Here is a 19337-nt window from a genome sequence, read left to right on the forward strand (position 1 = left end):
TGTTATTTTCTGTTTCGTTTTTTGTCGTTGATATTAGGCATTCTAACGGGTGTGAAGCGGACCCTATTGCCTTTTAATTTTTTACTTAGACATGAGAAATTGAGCTTTATTAAATATCTAATATAGAGATTGCTAGTGGTTACAAATCTGTATTTTATGAAAAGCATAGGTACATTGCTGGTGTGTGCACAAACACATTCTGTTGACGGAGTGTGTGTGTGTGACCAGAAAAGTCTGGAGACCCCCTAGTGAACCCAGCTCTATGCATGTGTGTATTGGGGGGGGGGGGAGGGGTGATGGAGGTGTTTGGATCATTCCTGTATTCCCAGGCCCGAGATAATGAAATGCTGAGAGACAGCCTGTCTCACCCTTCAATGTCCATGGACAATGCCCCTTCCTCCAGGAAGCCCCCCTGGCCTTCCCAGATACAGCACCAACTCCCTGCTCTGGATTCCTCAGCCCAGGGTCCTAGGTTCCTTCTCTCTGCCCCAGCCTTGACCACGAGGGTCTGTGCCTGGAGGCTGAATGAATGAATGAGTGAGTGAATGAATGAACGAGTGAATGAATGAATGAATGAATGAGTGAATGGCCTGCATGGCCTGTGATCTGGGTGTGCCCTGGGGAGGTCTGGCCGTTCAGGAGCCGGCAGGGTTGGGCGAGGCTCACCCGGGCTGTACCCGAGAGGGGAAGCAGCTGCAGGCCAGGCAGCGGAGGCCCCGGCTGAGGAGGCGCGGCCAGCGGAAGAGCAGGCGGTGGGCCGATCGCACGTACAGGCGGCCGGAGGGGTCCGCGGCCTTGAGCGCGGTCAGGGCGGAGTAGCGGGCGTTGGTCTGTCGGCGCAGGGGTGGTCTGGCCGAGCTGATGACCTTGACAATAACCTGTGGGGTGGAGCCCTGAGCTCGGGGACCCCGGGACGGCAGTTCTGTAGGGAGGGCCCCCTACAGACCTACACCGCGTCTTGGAGTCCCCTACTCACCTGGGCCACATCCTGGGGGCTCTGCCCCAAAGAGCCAAAGAGCTCCCGGGACGCTGGGAGGTAGAGGTCCCGGAAGTAGTGCAGGGTGTCGGGGTCGGCGCCTGGGAACTGGGCGGCGGAAACCTGCTCCAGCAGCTTCCCCTCAAAGGCCGTGCCCACGGGGCCGGGTTCCACCAGGGAGATGCTGGGGACAGGGCAGGGGAGGGGTCTGGTGCCCCAACACACTCTCAGCCCCATTTGGCTCATTGCTGTCCCTCTTCCCTTTCCACCCCTCATTTCTCCCATCATTATTTCATCCCTCCCTGCCCCATCTCCTCGTTACCCCCTTTTCCTTGTCTGCCCCTCCCAGTCCCCCCTCCCCCTTCTTCCTTTCCCCTCGTGGCCCAAGGGCCCGCCTCACAAGATGTTGAACTGGAGCAGCTGGATGGCCAGACTCTCGAAGAACCCTTCCAGGGCAAACTTGGAGGCTGCGTAGACGTCGTTGAACACAACACCTGAGAGGGATGGAGGAAGGTGACCCTTGGGGTCTGGGTGATGTGTTTTGTGGGTCCAGAGGGAAGGGGTCTTTGGGAGACAGACGAAGAGGGTTTGAGGGTTGGAATAAGGAGCTATGGGGGGGAGGGGGGGGCAACGTCATGGGTGTATGGTATTGTGTGATGGGAGCGTATGGGGCCAGGTGGAGGCTGTCCTGGGATGCCAGGTGCCACTTCTTCCCAGCCCTGCTCCCTCTGCCCTCAGCCCAGGAAACTCTCTGACTTCCCTCCACCCTCTAAACCCCTGGGGCCACTTGTGTCTGGGATCCCAGGGCCCTGAGTCCTTTTGAGCAGTAAATGTAGCCGGATGAGGGGCCAAAGGGCTGAGCAAAGTGAATGCAGCTTCCCTGTGGCAGGATAATGAATAGGGTGGATTCTCTAGGGGACAGCTGGGGAGAGGGGCAGATCTGAGGAAACGTCCAGGGGAGGAAGGGAGTCAAGAGGGGTTCGAGGAGGAGAAACCCAAGAGCATGGATGGCAAGTAGGTGGCTTCCATTGCAGGCCCACAGCAGACGTCACTAGTCAATCACTGCTCTCTTTTCTGAGGAACTTCAGCATCCCATATCTAGACCTCTCTGTGGCCTGGTGGTGAGTGTTTGTCAAGGAGGATCTCAGGAGGAGTTCTGGGGTGTGTGTGTGTGTGTGTGTGTAGTGGGGGATGGCTGGGAGAGATTTTTGGAGGTGTTCGGAAGTGGGGATGGTGCTGGGATGTAGATGGCCATTGGCAGCATCTATACCACCACTGCCTAGACCTGCACCAGGGCAGACATAGCTAATCTTTCCCTTCTGAGCTTCAGAATCCTTCTCAACATGGGCTCATTTGGAATATGAGCTAACACCTATTTGCCATCCTTCCAGCTAAGGAAGGTCAGACACTGGGGGACTTCCCTGGGGGTGGGTCCCAGAGCTTACCCTGCAGCCCCATGACACTGCTGACCACCACAATGTGGCCCTGTCGCCTTCTCTTCATGCCAGGAAGCACAGCTTTGACCAGACGGACAGCTCCGAAAAAGTTGGTATCGAAGACTTTCTGCATGGTAGCTAGACTGAGCCCCTCCAGGGGCCCCACCAGGCCCACGCCAGCATTATTCACTAAGGGGGAGATGCTGAGGGTTACGCTGAAGTCCCCCAACCCTTCCAGGGTCACTCCTCAGGGGACACTCCCTGTGTCACCCCATCTGCCCACTCCAAATCCAGGTCAGTCCAGGGTATCTTGGGTGGACAAATGTGGAGCCTTGCTAATCTTCACATATAATTCAACATTTGTTATAGGGGACCCTGAACCCTGGGAAGAGGAAGGACTGCTGGGAACAACCTCCACTTTAATGAATGAGCAATTTAACTCTGACCCCAATTACATCAAACAGCCATACCCACCCTCCTTAGACGTTGTTAAGGAATCATGAGTTGCTTCTTCATCATGCTCTCTTCCCCAAATGATTCATCAAACCACATATGATTTTCTCCATGTGTGAGAAGTTTTCTTAAGTGAAATCTCTCTGACCTCAGATTTCATCTTATTTCTTGTATTTCCTAATTAAGCCTTGGGCTTTTGGCCAACTGGTCTACCCCTTCTGTTGAGGGCGAGAGGATACCGAGGAAGCAAGAGAGCTGGTGCCCGGACACGGAAGGGCCTTGCTGTGGTGAGGATCTGAGCTTAGGCCAGGGAGGGGGCGAGTGACCTCAGGGATTTTTCAGTCTCACCCAGCACGTCCACTTCTCCTCCCTGGATGCAGCGGAGACATTGGGCCACTGACTCATCACTGCACACGTCCAGCTGGGCCACAGTGAGGGTCTGACCCAGAGCCTCGCCGGCAGCTGCCTCCAGCGTCCCCTTCTTCCCCAGATCTCTCATGGTGGCCACCACTGGGGACAGAAAACAGTTGGGGCAGGTACTGGCTCCTTTCCCCTGTGTGTGGACTTGCCCGTTTCTGTGGTCTCGCCTGAGCAGTCACAGAGGGATGGAGACCCACAGACTTGCACACTTACATTCACCCCACATCCACAGATTCACACTGTGTACATATCTTTACATACTTACCCATCCATCCAACATGTTTATTGAGCATCTATTACATACCATGTCCTATTCTAGGTGCTGACACTCTTGCATGAAATAAGATAAAGTCTGTGCCTTCATGGAATTTACAGCCTAGTAGGCCAGACAATAAAATAACTATAAAACAGATTGCCTTGAGGAGAAATGTATATACACCTAGGGTCAGCACATGTGCTATGTGCACATGCAGCTATGATATACACATTTACATCATCAGCATGAGTTCCAACTCATTGAATACCTACTATGTGCCAGACACTGTGCTAAACACTGTCCTAAGCACCATCTCGAATCCTCACAGGAACCCTGTGATCAGATCACTAACATTTTTCCAGAGATGGCCATGACATCTTTCATTGCATATGCTCATTAGAACCTTGCTGCTCCCCCATCAAGCATGAACTCTCTTTCCCTCTCTTTGAACCTTGTGACTCGCTGTGAACCAATAGACTATGTGCTAGTGACATTGTGTGGCTTCTGAGACGAGGAACACTCACTCGTGATGCCTCAGCCGCCATGTAGCAGCCCAGCTGTCCCGAGCTCACCAGGTTGGGAGGAAACTCAAGCTGTCCCAGGCAGAGACACCACATGCAGGAGCCCTGAGGTTCCTGAAAGGGAGATGCTTGTCCGAACCCTGACATGTTCCAGCCTCCTCTGTTCTAGCTGTCGCCTTTGACCCTGAATCAGAACCACCCAGCTGAGCCCTTCTGAGTTCATGGCCTTTGTAAACTGTGAGATAAATGATGATAGTTTTTTACACCATAAGTTTTTGTGTTTTTTTTTAATCCTCACCTGAGGATATTTTTCCATTGATTTTTAGGGAGAATGGAAGAGAGAGGGAAAGACAGAGAGAAACATTGATGTGAGAGAAACACACTGATTGGTTGCCTTCTGCATGAGCCCCAACCAAGGCCTGGGGCATCCATTGGTTGACTCTTGCATGTGCCTTGACCAAGGATTGAACCCCAAAACTTGGTGTATCCGGATGACACTATAACCAACTGAGCTGCCTGGCCAGGGCTTTCCTTATTTCTAAGATGGGTCAAATGACAGGGAACACCTCATAGGGGTGCTGCTCGGATTAAATTTCTAACCAGATGCAAAACACTTAGCCTGACACATTGTAAGCACCCAATAAACGTATCCTTCGGCAGCTTCATACACTCCTCTGCCTGCCAGAGACACACGTGGCCCAGTGGCTGTCCTGCTTACTGTTATTCAGACGGTCACACTCCGAGCTGTGCTGTGTCTAAGACCGAGGGTGGAGAGAGGGCTGGGAGAAGCAGCTCTGCCAACTGGGACAATCCCCCCCCCCCCCCCCCGCCCGCAGCCTCCTCTTAAGTAACAGCCCTCTGTCCACTTTGACTCCGGCCTGCTCTGGGCCAGAGGTCTCCATGGGTGGGGTGCAGACTGGGACAGTTGACTCCAGAATTGCAGGAGGCCAAGTCCTCTCAGACCCCTTGAACCCTCAAGGTCAGGTTCACTTAAGAGGCTTATCTTGGAGCAGTAATCTGGGGAGGGCTGGGGAAGGGGAGTCCTAGGGACCGCCTGAGTGAAACCTCCCTGATCAGCCCTCCTAAAACGATCCCCCGCCCACCTCGTTCCCTTTGCTTCTTAGCACTCATTAGCACTCAACATATTATAAAAATTTAAAATCTGCTTTTTGTCTGTCCTCCCTCCCCTCCCCCACTACACCCCTAATCAGGGTCTGTTTTGTTCACAGCTGTATTTCCAGCACCTAGAACAGTGCCTGGCATCCGGTAGGTGCTCAGCGGATGAGGGGTTGAGTCCCAAGGAGAGGTGGGAAGGGGCCTCCGCGGGTCCTGGGTCCTCCCCAAGCCCACAAATGCAGCTGGAAGGGAAGGGCTGGTGGAAGCAGTGCCCAGGGGGCTGAGGGTCCTGGAGGCCCTGCCCACCCTGCCCCTCTCCGCCCTGCCCTGGGCCCCTCACCCTGGTAGCGCTGCCTGGAGTCACGAGCCAGCTGCACTGCGAGCTCCAGGCCGATTCCGGAGGAGCAGCCTGAGATCAGTACCGTCCGGGGAGGGTCGGCCATGTTGATCCCTCCCTGGACGCCTGACCTCTGCTGGCCAGCACCTGCCTCCTGCCTCCCATCTCCCTAAACGTCCTCAGAATGAACCGCCTGCAGGGTGAAGGGTCCCCACGAAGCCCTGATTCTGAGCCGACCCAGGCCAGGCACTGGGGGGAATTCCTTCACCCCAACACCCCCCCCCCTTTCCATTATCTGTTAAAATGTCTTCTCCTCACTGCTACACTCATACCTGGGGGCATTTTATTATGATTGTACATTATTTGGGGTGGAGGGAGTTTCAAGGACCTGGGGGATTCTCTTGCTCTCTCTATTCTGGGCAAAGAGTCTCTGATTGGAGGGAGAGGAGGTGGCAGAGAGCATGGTCTCAGTGGGGTCCTTTCAGATGTGCACAGGAATGCCAGAAGATGCGGTTAGATACAGCAGAAACTTCCCAGCAAGGCAGGGCAAGGCAGCGCAGAAACTATGAGAGGCTCAGCCTCAGAAGTCCCTGGGGAGGGAGGAGGAGCAGCTTGAGGAGATTCCCTCTGCTGCCCCTACCCTGGGAGCCCCCATCTCCCCCTCAGGCCACATGGGCCCCCACCCCCTCCTCTCCAGGGACACAGAGACTCCTTGTCTGAGGAGCCCAAGGCTGGGAGGGAGGCACTGCTGGCTTCTCTCTCTCTTGGTGGTGAGGGGGGAGCTCAGGGCCCAGGCCACGCCCGCCCCCTGGGTTCCTCGCTGCGGAAGCTTTCTCAGATCCCACATGTCTGCTCTTGTTCAGTTGCACAGACAGCTCCACCTGACCCCCTGGGGGGCCTCTTCACACTGGGGGGTCCCGGTAGGGTGAGGGGGGCTCTGCCTCACCCTACAAATGGCAGGGAACCGCTCCTCCCTGTGGCAGTGCTCTGTTTTGGGGTATAGTCAGACACCCACATTTAATGGGGGTGTGTGTGCAGATTTGGAATTGGGGGTAGAGCATCCATTTGGGGACCTGATGGATGGCTAGGGATGGAGGTGGGACCCTTTATTTGAAGATTAAGAGTTTGGGGGAAATCAAGACCGGTGCTTGGGAATCTGTGGTGAGGTTGGGGAGGGGGCCGGGACATCCAATTCTGGAATGTGGGAGGATAGATGAAGGTTTGGGGCAAGTCTGAGAGCGTCATTGTAGAATCTGGGGTGAGGTTTAAGGTGGGAAGAGGATCCCTTATTTAGGAACCTGAAGGGAAGGTGTTGGGGTGAGGCAGTACCTTTTGGGTGGGGCTAAGCGATTGGGGTAAGGCAGGTGGGTAAGAGTTTGGTGGGAGGCTGAGATCCCATTTAGGGACCCTCCGTGGCACAGAAAGAACTTGGTATAAAGCTGTACCCCCTAATACCAGGGCCTGGATGGAGGCTGAAGTTTGAATGAGGCTAAGATCTCCTTTGAGGGGCCTGTTAGGAGGAAAGGGTTTGGGGTAAGCCTGGAACCCTGAATTCTAAGGCTGGGTGCGAGTGACCTTCCTCCTCCTCCAGAGTGGGGCGGGGCAAGCAGGGCCCAGCGCCGGCCCAGGCTCCACCCAATCAGCGCTCAGCACAAACTTTCCAAACTCCCCCCACCAGCTGTCAGCCACCTCCCTTCTCGCGGGTCCCGCCTGGCCCGGCGCTGGAGTGCAGGGCGAGGCCAGGGCGGGGTCTCGGGCAGTCTCCTGCTGATCCCGAGTGGAGCTGGCCGCCGCGAGTGCGTGCACGGAGCCCGTGGAGTCGCCACTCCCCGCAGCCGCCCCGGCCGGTCCCCGACCTTGGGTGTGGGCCCCGCCGGGATGGGGAGTCGCCGGGGCCTAGGCCAGCCGTGGGCCGGCCTCTGCCTGCTCCTGGCCTCGCTGCAGCTTCTGCCCCGGACACAGGCGGGTGAGCCCGGAGGGAGGGCATAGGACACGGAGTGCAGAATCCAGCGAGGCGCCCCAAGACGGGGTGGAGTCGGGAAGGGGGAGGCGTGCTCTTTGCGCGTGGCCACCGTGTGCGACTGTCCGGCTCTGGGCGATTTGTGGGTGTGACAGCTGGGCGGGGGGCGGGGAAACGGGGACCATGTTTTGCTGGTGGGTGCACGGGAATGGGTGCATTTATAAGTGTGCGGATGCTGTGTGTAGCAATGGGTGCCTGGCCGCTTGGAGGGAAACTGTGTGTGTGCTTGAGAGTGAGAGTTGATTGTATGGATGTGGGTGACGGGCTGATCCCCGCAGCGAGTGTGTGATAGTCAGTAATTGCCCATGAGGACATAAGCGGATGATTCTAAGGGTGATGGTGAGTGGGGCGAGTACGGGAGGGGGCCAATAGGAGATTCAGACTTCCCTTTGCGGCTCCCCAAATGCCTTCACCCTACTCTCCCTCTTCTTCCTCTGTCCCCGATTGGAGCGCTCCCACCTCCTCTCCCCAATCCCCTTCCCCCTCCCCCCACGCCGAGCTCCCCAGAGCCGGGATCAGCACCACGGACAGGGCCCTGGGAGGGCCGCGGTGAGGGGCGAGGCGGGGCGGGGCGGGGGGCGGGGCGGGGCGGAGCTCGGGCGGGGGCTGGAGTGGAAGTTGCTCCCCACCCTGAGCGGGCCTAGGGTGTTTTTCCCGAGGAATTTCTCAGGAGGCCCTCCCCGCTCCGAAGGGTCCCGGGGGCCGCCGGACGGGTGAGTCAGCGCTGACGCACGCCCAGCTGCGCTCCCCTGGCTGGGTGCCACGTCCCCCCCTGCCCCCAAGCAGGGTTCCCGGTGCGGGGCACCTGGGGGTTGGGAAGATTTTGGTCCCTCCAGTGATGATTGGGAGGGCTTCCCTGGTCTGAGAGACTCCAGGCAGGCCCTCTTGGAAACCCCTCCCTAAGATAAACTCAGCCCCCCAACACACACCCACACCCAACACACACACCATTTTCTCTGAAGTTCCGGGAGGTGCCTGCTCACGTGGATAATCCCAGATTGGCCTATGCCCCATTCCCACGCTCACTCATCCACACTAGCGTTCGATCTCGGGCAATTATTCAGGATGCAAGCCCCTGGGACACCCGGAATGTTAAAGACCGGTGCCCACGCTTAGGCAGCCCCATCAGTCACCCGCCACACGCTCACAGCTTTTGTCACCCTCCTACACTTTGAAACTCTCACATATGCTCCCACTGGCATCCATGCAACATGGTCAACATTCACAACCAGTCACCCACACGTTGGCTTGGTGACACTTTCCGATATTACCACAGGCCCCCAACTGGAGTCTAAACACAATCACAGATCACCTGTGAGACCTCACCGCCCGGCCGGCTCCCATGGACACACAGCCACAAGTCAAAGAACTGGACCTAATCTTTCCATCCCAGGCCACATACTCCCACGCACTGACACCACAGACCACACTCAGCCATTCCCTGCTCCGTGAATGTCACACACATGCACAATCTCAGGCACGTGCACGGTAGCACATACACACACATTGCACAGACATGCACACCTATGCTTCCCTACACTTCTGAGGGTGTCCCAGCCATGTCCCAGCCTGGTCCCTGCCTGCCTCCCTCCACATCCTAGACCCCACCCAACATCTCCCTGGGGCCCTGACCACCACAGGGGAGAGTCTGTGGGGGAAGGGTGGGCTGGGTCCTTGACAGACCCCCCACCCCTGACCCTGCAGGCAAGACTCAATGCCTCTTGTGTGTCTTCTTGTCACAAAGCCAGCCATGAAAAGAAAGGGAAGTCAGTTTCTGAAAGGTCATTTCAGAAGGGACACAAGATTGAAGCAAGAGGCAGTTGGGCTAGATGCTGGGAAGGACTTTTTAAACATGAATGGGCAGTTGGTAGAGAGGAGATTTTTCCCACTGCACAGAGAGGTCTGGATGAGGGGAGAGCCTGGGAGAGCCACACTGAGATGCTGGATCTCAGCCTTCCCCTGGGCCCCAGCCTGGAAAGGGGGCAGCTGGGATGGTCATTGCACGAGGGAGTGACCTTGTGGTTAGCAGAGCCTGGGAGCCCAGATCTTAGCCCCAGGGGTCTGTAACCCAAATACCTCTTAATGACAGCCCAGCCACAGAACAGGCAATTAGAGATGGGGCTGATGATGGTAGCAGAATGGGGGGGGGGGGGGAGGGAGAGAGGAGAGAGAGAGAAACAGAGAGAGAGACAGAGAGACTGATTCAGAGTTGGACTCGGAGAGAGACCTGGAAAGACCGAGACAGAAAGTGGGACAGAGAGAGGGCGGGGTGGGGGAGAGAAGACATAAAAAAAAAAAAAAAAAAAGAGCAGAAGGAAGTTGGGAGTAAGAGGGAGCTGAGGCTGAAACAGGCTCTACGGAGTCTGGAGAATGAAGAGTCTGACTCAGGAGAAGCTGGAATGGGGTCCCTCATCCAAGCCCCTATTTCCCTCAACTCTGGGCCCCTATCCTGGTTCCCAATGGTGAGGTCAGCAGAGCCGCCCCCAGGGTGAAGTCATGGGCAGATCCAGTAGAATCTGACTCCTGCCAAGAGGCTGGGTCAGGGGGTCAGTGGGGCGTCTGCTGGGGGTGGAGAGGAGGGGAGATCGGGCAGGGGCTTTGGGCCAGGGGTAGCCCCGCCCACTCCTGCCCAAGCCATGTGGTTCCACTTATTGCTGGCCAGCCTGGGCTGCAAGGGGTGGGGCTGGTAGAACTGCTTGGATTAGGCTCTGATTGGGCCAGACCAGTTCATTCCTTTGCTGGGGTGAGAGGGAGCAGGTCAGAGGGAGGAGGTCAGGAGGTTATCAGAGAGGTGTTCATAATGAAGACAAGGAGGGAGCTAAAATGGGGAGGTCACAGGTCAGATGACTGGGATAGGCAGAGGGAGGTGGTCAGAGGGGATGGCCAGAGAAAGAGTGGCCCCAGGGAGGAGATCATGGGTGACGGTGGTCGAGGAGGAGGTCAGAAGGAAGCGGTCAGGAGAGGTGGTGGTCAGAGGGAGCAGGTCATAGGAAGTGGTGGTCAAAGGAAGAGGTCAGAGGGAGGAGGTGGAGAAGGAACACGCAAGAGGCCCCATCCTCTCCAAGTGGGTTTCCCCTGGCAAGGGGGCTCCAGGCCTGGAAGCAGCTCCAGGGAGCTGGTGCGGGGGAGTTCGGAGAGGGGGACAGTCTGGCTCTGGGGCTCAGGCCAGGAAGCTTTGATTCATCCCAGAACTAGGTCAGCGTTTTTTCTCTCACCAAAACCAAGGGGAAAAAACACAACAAAACAGGAGTCAACAGGCTAATGGGGCCGGAACAGCTGTGGGTTGAAAAGGGGGGTGAGGGTCCCAGACCTGCTCCCTCTTCCTGACCCATAAACACAGTGTGTGGGGAGCTGAGTCCCCAAACCTGAGCCACTCACATGGAGTCCTGGGCTTATTTTAACTGCCATGCACCCCGCTTCTTTCTGCAGCAGACCCCGTGGATGTGCTGGAGGCTCTGGGTGTGCGGGGGGGCCAGGCTGGGGTCCCTGAGGGGCCTGGCCTGTGCCCCCAGAGGGCCCCAGAGGGCGACCGGGCATTCAGGGTGGGCAAGGCCAGCACTCTAGGCGTCCCCACGTGGGAACTCTTTCCAGGTAAGTCAGTGTGGGAGGGACTGGGGGGTCATCCTGGGAGCAGGGGTCACTGGCAGGTCATCTGAGTTGCCCCTTTCCCTCCGTACCCCCCTCAGATGAACACTTTCCTGAGAACTTCTCTGTGCTGATCACTCTGCGGGGCCAGCCAGCCAACCAGTCTGTCCTTCTGTCCGTTTACGATGAGGATGGTGCCCGGCAGCTGGGCCTGGCGCTGGGGCCAGCTCTGGGCCTCCTCGGTGGCTCCTTTAGACCCCTCCCCCAGCAGGTCAACCTCATGGATGGCAGGTGAGTAGAGGCAGAGGGAGGGTCCACAGAGTGGTGGGGTGAGAAGCACCCCGCACTGAGACTTCTCCCTGCAGGTGGCACCGCGTGGCAGTCAGTGTGGATGGCAGCAGGGTGACCCTGGTGGCTGACTGTGAACCCCAGCCCCCTGTGTTGGGTCAGGGGCCTCGATTCATCAGCACAGCCGGACTCACTATGCTGGGGAGCCAGGACCTCGGAGAGGAGACTTTTGAGGTAGCTGTTCAATGATAGGGGAAACCGAGGCAGAGGGCGGGCAGAAGCTTTATCCACAGCCTGATCTGGAGAAGAGGTAGGAGGAGGGGGATGTCCGGCTTCCACGTCCTGCCGGGCAGCGGAGAGAAGGGAGCACCAGGCGTCATTGCGCATCTTTGTGGCGTGTGACTGAGGTTCTAGACCAGGCGTCCTCAAACTCCGGCCCGCGGGCCACAGGCGGGTGTTTTTGCCGTTTTGTTTTTTTTACTTCAAAATAAGATATGTGCAGTGTGCATAGGAATTTGTTCATAGTTTTTTTTTAAAACTATAGTCCGGCCCTCCAACGGTCTGAGGGACAGTGAACTGGCCCCCTGTTTAAAAAGTTTGAGGACCCCTGTTCTAGAGCCACGCAATGATCGTTTGTGATGCGCATGCTTGGCGTGTGGCGGGAGGATGAGGTTGTGACGCGTGACTGTGCTCGTTGTGGTGGCGTGTGATTGTGTGCGGGGTGGTTATGATGTTGGGTGCTGGCAAGGCATGACGTTGAGTGGCCATGGGACGGGCGTGTTTTTGGTGTGGTGACTGTGGCTGGTGACTGTGCTGCGTGTGACTGTGATGTGTGCCACCTCCGGGAGGCCTCGGCCTCCTCCATCCTGCTGTTCCCCTGCTCCCCGGTACCTTGAAGGTCACCTGACACCCGAGAGCGAGGGAACAAATGTGCCTCTGATGGGACGGATGTTGTGGGCTGTGGTTTGCTGTGACCCTGGTAGAATCTGTCTTCTCTCAGTTTTGAAGAACCGAGGGGTCACTGGGGCTCTGGTGGGGGCCACCCCCTCCTTATACTTAGGGTGCTCTGGGTGGAGAAGCACCAAGCCTCGATGCGAGGATTGGGGGTCAGAGTTGGCCTGTGGCTTCCTTCCCTGTCTCCCTCCCTCCCCCCAGGGAGACATCCAGGAGCTGCTGATAAGCACGGATCCTCAGGCTGCCTTCCAGGCCTGTGAGCGCTACCTTCCGGGCTGTGACCACCTGGACCCTACAGCCTCAGGGGTGAGTGACAGGCTTGTCCTAGGCCACAGGCGGAGTCATCCCTGGCTTCAGGTCTCAGGAATGAGTGAATTCTGAGCCCCATCCATGGGGCTGAGTGACTCCTGCCCTCAAACAGATCATAGGCATGAGTGACCTTGACCCGGGATCGTAAAGCTGAATGAGTCCTGGCTTCAAGACACAGGATGAGTGGGCTGTGTGCTAACATAGTCTTGAGTGACCTGAGTGATGAGGCCCCCACGAAGGACCTCTGGATCTGACTGGGGTCTCCTTCCCAGGTCCTTCAGGGGGAGCCGGAAAGCCCTCCCCCCAAACGGAAGAGGAAGGGAAAGGGGAAGAAAAAAGGGCGAGGTCGCAAGGGGAAGGGCAAGAAGAAGAAGAACAAAGAGACCTTGGCCCTGGATCCATCTCTTGGCTCCCTGGAGAACCGGGTAAGGGACCTCTGACCTCTCACCTCTCATTGTTGGCTGCCTGACTTCTGGTTCCTGATTCCCGCTGAGGAAGGTCTCTGCTTTCAGTCTCCAATCCCTGACTTTCGATTTACCTTAGCTGACTGATGACTGGGTGGAGGGGCGGGGGTGCTGGTTCTGTCTTATGAGCTCTCCATCTCTGCCCCCAAGTTCTGGGGGGCTGGAGGGAGGGGCCACATCAGGATGAGGACCTTATTATTAGAAGGATCTTGATGAGGGTCCTGTTTAAGGGTAGCGGGGTTCATCAGTGTGCCATTCCTTGGGGTTGACTGTTTGGGGCCATTGGTGGGGGTTATTTATTGGGGAGCAGTATTTGACTTCCCGATAGAGTTTGATAGTTGGTGGGTCACAGGGCAGGGGTCATTGCTGAAGGCCATTGGCTGGAGTCCTTGGTTAGGGCAGGGTCACTGGTTGTACTACATCTGCTTTCGGTATTATCGGGGAGAAAGACTTACTGTTTCAGGCCCAGAGCAGGGGCACCCGGGATAGCTGCCTCTTCCCAGCCCCTTCCTCAGCCCCAGCCCCAGCCCCAGCCCCAGCCCCAGCCCCTTACCTGGGCCCCCACTGTCTTCTTTGTGGCTCTTGACCCAGTTCCTCTGCAGCTGTCCAGGCCAGAGGAGCTACCGCTCCCTCGCTGACTGTGGCTTGGCTGGCTGATGGGAGCTCGCCTTGGGAGAGGACATGTGGGATAGGCTTCCGGGAGCCTGGCCCTGAGTGCTGGACCCTGACCCTGATCACTGGGCTCTGGAGCCAGCCGGGCTGTCTCCCAGGCTCAGCCCTCCTCCTCCACACATGAGAGCTCCCCCTGCTGGCTGTCTTGGTCCAGCCAGCACACCTTCGCCTCTAGTGGCCAGCTCCCTGCCCCACCCATCCCTCTTATGTTCTCTGGGAATCCTCTTATGCCCACTTCCTCAGACTGGGAGGCGGGCAGGGCCCACTCCTCCTTTGTCTCCTTTTTGTCTTAATTGGCCTGACCCTAAACCAGATACTCCCGTGTCCCTTCTCCAGACCTCTACTGACATCCCCAAGACAGAGACAACAGCTCCAACTCTGCCTCCGAGTCCCACGCCCTTGGTCATCGCCACCACTGTGACCATTGGCCACAATGTCACCATGCTGGAGGTTGGTGGGAGTGGATGGGGCTGGGAGGGAAGGCCCCCGGGCAGTGGTGGTGGCAGGTGATCAGGGGTAAACTTCGGTCTGTCCTAATGTCCTCAGGAGGGGCTGGACCCTGACAGTGAAACTGAACTGGGGACCCTGGAGACTGATTTAGCCAGAGAGGATGAGGAAGGAGATGGCCCCACCACGGGCCCCTACTTCCGGGCAGCAGAACAGCCGTCGCAGACTCAGTTCCACATCTTCCCTGTGAGTCTGGGTGACTGGGTTAGGCGCAGGGGGCGTGGCCACACACGGTCACATTCTTTCTCTTGCCTTGTTTCTATCTTGCCTGGAATGCCTTCCTACCATCCCAGTGGAGTTGACAAATATTTATCTACAGGCACTGTGCTAATGTGACAGACATTGTGCTAATAGATGGCTCTGTGGGTGGGGTGATTCATTCAACTTTTCGACTAAGCATGATGAGAAGCCACTGGAGATGGAACAAGGTCTGATTTGGAGTTTTAACAGCTCCTCTGGCTGCTGAGCAGCATGTGGACCATAGGGGGAGCCAGAGAGGCAGCAGGGAAACGTAGTCTCAGCAACAGCCGTGGTGACCTGGAGGAGGGCCGTGGAGGTGGGGATAGAAAAAAGTGGACAGATTTGGGTCATGCTCCACGTTGGTCTTGCTGCTGGAGGTGGAGGAAGATGTAAGGATGACGGCAGATTCCTGATGGGACCATGGCGCGAGATGGGGAAGCCTGAGGGCGGGGCGAGTAGGAAGTGCCAAGGATCTCATTTTGGATGTGCTAACTCGGCAACCCCTGTTTGGCCTCCCAGTGGAGATGTCAAGCGGGTGGTTGGTTAGAAGATTCTGGTGTTCAAGGGAGACAGATGGTCTAGGCTGGAGATAAACCCTTGGGACTGATCCACCGAGAGATGCTAGCTGTAGCCAAGGAATTCTGTAGAATTGCCGAGGGGAATAGTGCAGACGGAGAAGGGGGCACAGGTTCCAGCTTTGGTGCTGGACGGGGTGGAGGGGAAGAATTCTAAGGAACTTACCCTGTTACGTGCCAAGCACTGCTTGAACTTATTCCTATGTTCATGGGACTCCTCTTTTCACGGATGACACCATCCACCCACCGACTTCGCAGGGAGGCCAGGGGAGTTAAAGGAGTTGCTGTCCATCCGTCGGCTAGGGAGAGGCAGCTCCAGGATCAGGCCCGCACAACAGGCTCTAGAGCAGGTGCCCTTCACCTGACGCTGCCGGGCCAGGCGGCAGCTGGAAGCTGAGCTGCTCAGAACGTCTTGGTTGAAGAAAGGACAGCCCAGGCAGCTCAGAGGATGGGCTCTGTGTGTGTGTGTGCGCACGTGTGTGTTGTGTGTGTGTGTGTGTGTGTGTGTGTGTGTGTGTTGACTGTGAGGTTGCCTGGCTGGGAGTTCTTTGTCTGAGTTGCAGGGCTCACATCTCTTTTCTCCTCTCTCCCCACCGCCCCCCCGCCCCCGTCCCAGGGCGCTGGAGAGAAGGGAGCCAAAGGAGAACCTGCAGTGATTGAACAGGTGAGGGGCCCGGGACTGGGAGGAAGCGGTGGAATCTGGGCTAGAAGGGGAGTCACACTCATTTTTCCTTCAGGGGCAGCAGTTTGAGGGCCCCCCAGGAGCCCCAGGACCTCGGGTGAGTCAGGGCTGCATTCCTCTCTTCCTGTCTTTCTCTTCCAGTTGGGGTGTTTGAGCCCCTGGGGTAAGGAGTTGGAATGTGATACTGTCAGGTCATTTGAAGACTATTGGACATTTGAGGCTCAAAGGATGGCAGAATAGGAATTGGGGTGTAAAGGGGATTGCTGTGGGTCCGTATAGGATTAGGGGCCAGGAATGGCTCCATGGTTGGCTGTAGAGGTCAGCATGGGATCAGGGTCAGTGGTGGGTCAGAAGTCAGCCTGGTTCAAACTTTGCACTTCTCATGACCTCTGTTCCTCTATCCTCAACAGGGGGTGGATGGCCCCTCAGGCCCTCCTGGACCCCCAGGGTCCCCTGGGGACCCCGGCCCACCGGTAAGAGACTCCCCCAGGGTGTATCTGTCTGGGGAGTGAGGTTTCAGGCTGTGGGGCTGAGGTGGGCAGCGCGGATGTCTGAACGTGGGTCTGAGAGGTGGGACTGGGGATACTGTCCTGGAGCTGGTTCAGGCCCCTCCGGCTCCTCTCTCTCCACCTGTGAACTGTCATTCTGGCTCGGGCCCCTCTCCTGTCTCTGGGGGCCTATCTCCTGCTTTTCTCCCTGTTTCTCTCTCTGAGTGTCTTTTATCTCTGTTTTCTCCTTATGTCCATGTCTCTGTTTCTTTCTTTTTTTAAAAAAAAATATATTTTTATTGACGTCAGAGAGGAAGGGAGAGAGAAAGAGATAGAAACATCAATGATGAGAAAGAATCATTGGTTGGCTGCCTACTGGGGATCGAGCCCGCAACCCGGGCATGTGCCCTTGACTGGAATCGAACCTGGGACCCTCCAGTCCATAGGCTGATGCTCTATCCACTGAGCCAAACCAGCTAGGGGCTCTGCTACTTTTTATGGCTCTCTCCCTCCATCTCTATGTCTTTCTCTTGCCTACTCTTTCTCTCTTTCTCCCTGCCTCCATCTTTCTCCATCTCTCCTTTCTCTGTCTCTCCCTGCCTCCCTCTCTCGACCGCTCTCGTCCCCCATCTCTGTCTCTCACCTCAGTCTCTCTGCCCCCTTCTGCCCCTCTTAGGGCCCTGCTGGCCTCCCGGGAATCCCTGGCATGGATGGACACCGGGGCCTACCAGGAACTGTGATCATGATGCCGGTAAGAAGGGGAGAGGGTGGCACAGCTTTGGGAGGTGGAGCCTCTCTTTGGGGCTCCCCTCACTGCCAGTTGCCTGATAGTTCCAGTTTGCAAGCGGCTCCCTCAAAGGACCCCCAGTCTCCTTCCAGCAGGCCCAGGCTCAGGCAATAATGCAACAGGCTCAGGTGCGTGGAGGACAATCAGGGGACTGATTGGGGGTGGGGGTGGTGGTAGAAGGACATCGAGGGAATGGCAGAGATGGGGGTAATGAAGGGCTAGTCAGGAGACAGGTAGATATTTGTCTCCTGAAGATCCCCTCTGGCGGGTGGGGCTGTGGTGGGTGGGGTGGGTGTGCTGAGTCTTGTGGGAGAGCTGAGGCTCTGTTGCCCTCTGTCTTTCCAGCTGTCCATGAAAGGGCCCCCTGGCCCGGTAGGGCTCACTGGACGTCCAGGCCCCGTGGTGAGTATAGAGGCTGCGTGAAAGAGGGAGATACGTCAGAGGAGAGGGGAAGCTACTCTAATGGCATTTCTCCACCTCTTCTTCCAAGGGTCTCCCTGGGTATGCAGGTCAGAAAGGAGAGATGGGAGAAATGGGCCCACAGGTAAGATAGGGAATTGGGGGGTGGGGACAGGACTGCATGGGAAGGGTCTTCCCTTTGGGCCACGGGATAAAGTGCTAGTTGGGGAAAATGACAAAGGGGCTGGGATACTCTTGCAATTACTACCCTTCCTAGGGGATGATTTTAAAACAAGTCCTTCCTGCTTCTTATTTTTCTTGCCATTCTCTTTTTCTTTCTCTTCCAGGGTCCCCGAGGCCTTCAGGGACCTGTTGGGCCCCCTGGACGGCAGGGCAAGATGGTGAGTGACTCCTAGGTCCTCAGGTCATCTCTCATCCATCCCTCAACACACCCAAATGAGCCTCAGCTTTTTGCTCCTAGGGAGTGTTGGTGTCATTGGTGGGATCAGAGTAGAGGACAAAGGATGGCAGCTCCACTGAGCGTGTGACAAAAGAGTCTGGCCAGGTCCTGAGGCAGGGAGGACTTGCCAGAGAAAATGAGGTTGAGCTGAAATCTGGGGTAGAACCAGGTAAACAGGAGAGGAAGGGCATTCCAGGAGAAGGAACAGCATGTGCAAAAGAGAAGTCTGGCACATGGCGGGAAATAATGAGCAAGATACCTCCAGATAGTTTTAAGTGCCAGGAGAAACACACAGCAGGGCAGCTGATGGAGACTGAAGCTGAGGGTTCTTACTTTTTGTGACGATGGTGACTTGGACTAGAGACAGGGCCATGGTTGTAGAGCGTAGTGGGTGGGTTTGAGGTACATGTGGAAGGTTAGATTAACACAGAAGCTCCTGGCACAGGACTCTGCACGAGAAGGGGCTCAGTAAATGGTGGTGGGTATCCTGAGGATGTCACTCCCCCACAGGGCCGCTCTGGAGCAGATGGGGCTCGAGGCCTCCCAGGGGACACAGGACCTAAGGTAGGTGATGGGGCCAGGACCGGGATTGAGGAAATGTCAGGGCCAAGGACCCAAGGCTCAGCTGGCGTCTCTTTGTGCAGGGTGACAGGGGCTTTGATGGCCTTCCAGGGCTGCCTGGTGAGCAGGGCCAAAGGGTGAGTGTGTGAGGTCCCTGCCTCGTGCCCAATCCCTCCCAATATTCATGAGCCCCTCCCCACCCCCAGTATCAGAACTTCCAACCCTGGTTCTGAGTCCTCACCCTTCGTGTCCCATCTTCTTTCCTGGGGGTTGTGTGTGTGTGTGTGTTAATCTCTACCCCCACATTTCCACACTGAACTCCCTTCTGGTCCCACCCTAGGGTGACTTTGGCCATATGGGGCGGCCTGGTCCCCCAGGAGAAGATGGTAAGAAGGTAAGTTTATAAGAGAGTTGGGAGATGGCTTGGTCTGGAAAGCCAGAATGAGAGTCAGAGAGGAGGGGAGTATTCAGGGGACAGGATGAGGGGTGAGGGTCTGACCTGGAGGGCCAGGAGGCCCCAGCGAGGCTCAAACCAGAGGGAGAGCCCCAGCTGTTTTGGCTCAGTGGATAGAGCGTTGGCCTGCAGACTGAAGGGTCCCAGGTTTGATCCTAGTCAAGGGCACAGGATCCCCAGTGGGGAGTGTGCAGGAGGCAGCCGATCAATGATTCTCTCTCATCATTGATGTTTCTCTCTCCCCTTCCCTTCCTCTTGGAAATCAATAAAAATATATTTAAAAAAAAAAAAAAGACAGAGGGAGAGCTGCAGGCTAGCACTGGCGTTAGGAGGTGAGACTCAGGGTGGCGGGTCCAGGTCAGAGGCCTGAATCGAGT

The 19337-nt window shown here is 56.7% G+C and overlaps 2 protein-coding genes across 2 annotated transcripts in view; one reads left to right on the forward strand and one right to left on the reverse strand.

Annotated features, from left to right (window-relative positions):
* Positions 1-662: 662 nt before the first annotated feature.
* RDH8 (retinol dehydrogenase 8) lies at positions 663-5621 on the reverse strand. The gene is made up of 6 exons (XM_008158076.3): positions 5519-5621; positions 3214-3375; positions 2422-2601; positions 1377-1470; positions 977-1160; positions 663-878 (listed from the first exon to the last, which is right to left on the reverse strand). The coding sequence occupies exons 1-6, from the start codon at positions 5619-5621 to the stop codon at positions 663-665; spliced, it is 939 nt and encodes a 312-aa protein (XP_008156298.2).
* A 1639-nt stretch (positions 5622-7260) lies between these two features.
* COL5A3 (collagen type V alpha 3 chain) overlaps positions 7261-19337 on the forward strand; it is a 41197-nt gene continuing 29120 nt past the window's right edge. Inside the window, exons 1-19 of the mRNA XM_054717451.1 lie at positions 7261-7481; positions 10965-11126; positions 11222-11411; positions 11486-11642; positions 12564-12668; positions 12944-13096; positions 14144-14257; positions 14354-14500; positions 15746-15793; positions 15867-15908; positions 16222-16284; positions 16976-17050; positions 17131-17214; positions 17432-17488; positions 17577-17630; positions 17833-17886; positions 18456-18509; positions 18590-18643; positions 18847-18900. Coding sequence (XP_054573426.1) covers positions 7394-7481; positions 10965-11126; positions 11222-11411; positions 11486-11642; positions 12564-12668; positions 12944-13096; positions 14144-14257; positions 14354-14500; positions 15746-15793; positions 15867-15908; positions 16222-16284; positions 16976-17050; positions 17131-17214; positions 17432-17488; positions 17577-17630; positions 17833-17886; positions 18456-18509; positions 18590-18643; positions 18847-18900 — 1755 coding nt within the window. The 5' untranslated portion in view covers positions 7261-7393. The remainder of the gene's footprint in view (positions 7482-10964; positions 11127-11221; positions 11412-11485; positions 11643-12563; positions 12669-12943; positions 13097-14143; positions 14258-14353; positions 14501-15745; positions 15794-15866; positions 15909-16221; positions 16285-16975; positions 17051-17130; positions 17215-17431; positions 17489-17576; positions 17631-17832; positions 17887-18455; positions 18510-18589; positions 18644-18846; positions 18901-19337) is intronic.

The sequence above is a fragment of the Eptesicus fuscus genome, chromosome 6 (genome assembly GCF_027574615.1).
Source record: "Eptesicus fuscus isolate TK198812 chromosome 6, DD_ASM_mEF_20220401, whole genome shotgun sequence".
NCBI classification, from domain to species: Eukaryota; Metazoa; Chordata; class Mammalia; order Chiroptera; family Vespertilionidae; genus Eptesicus; species Eptesicus fuscus.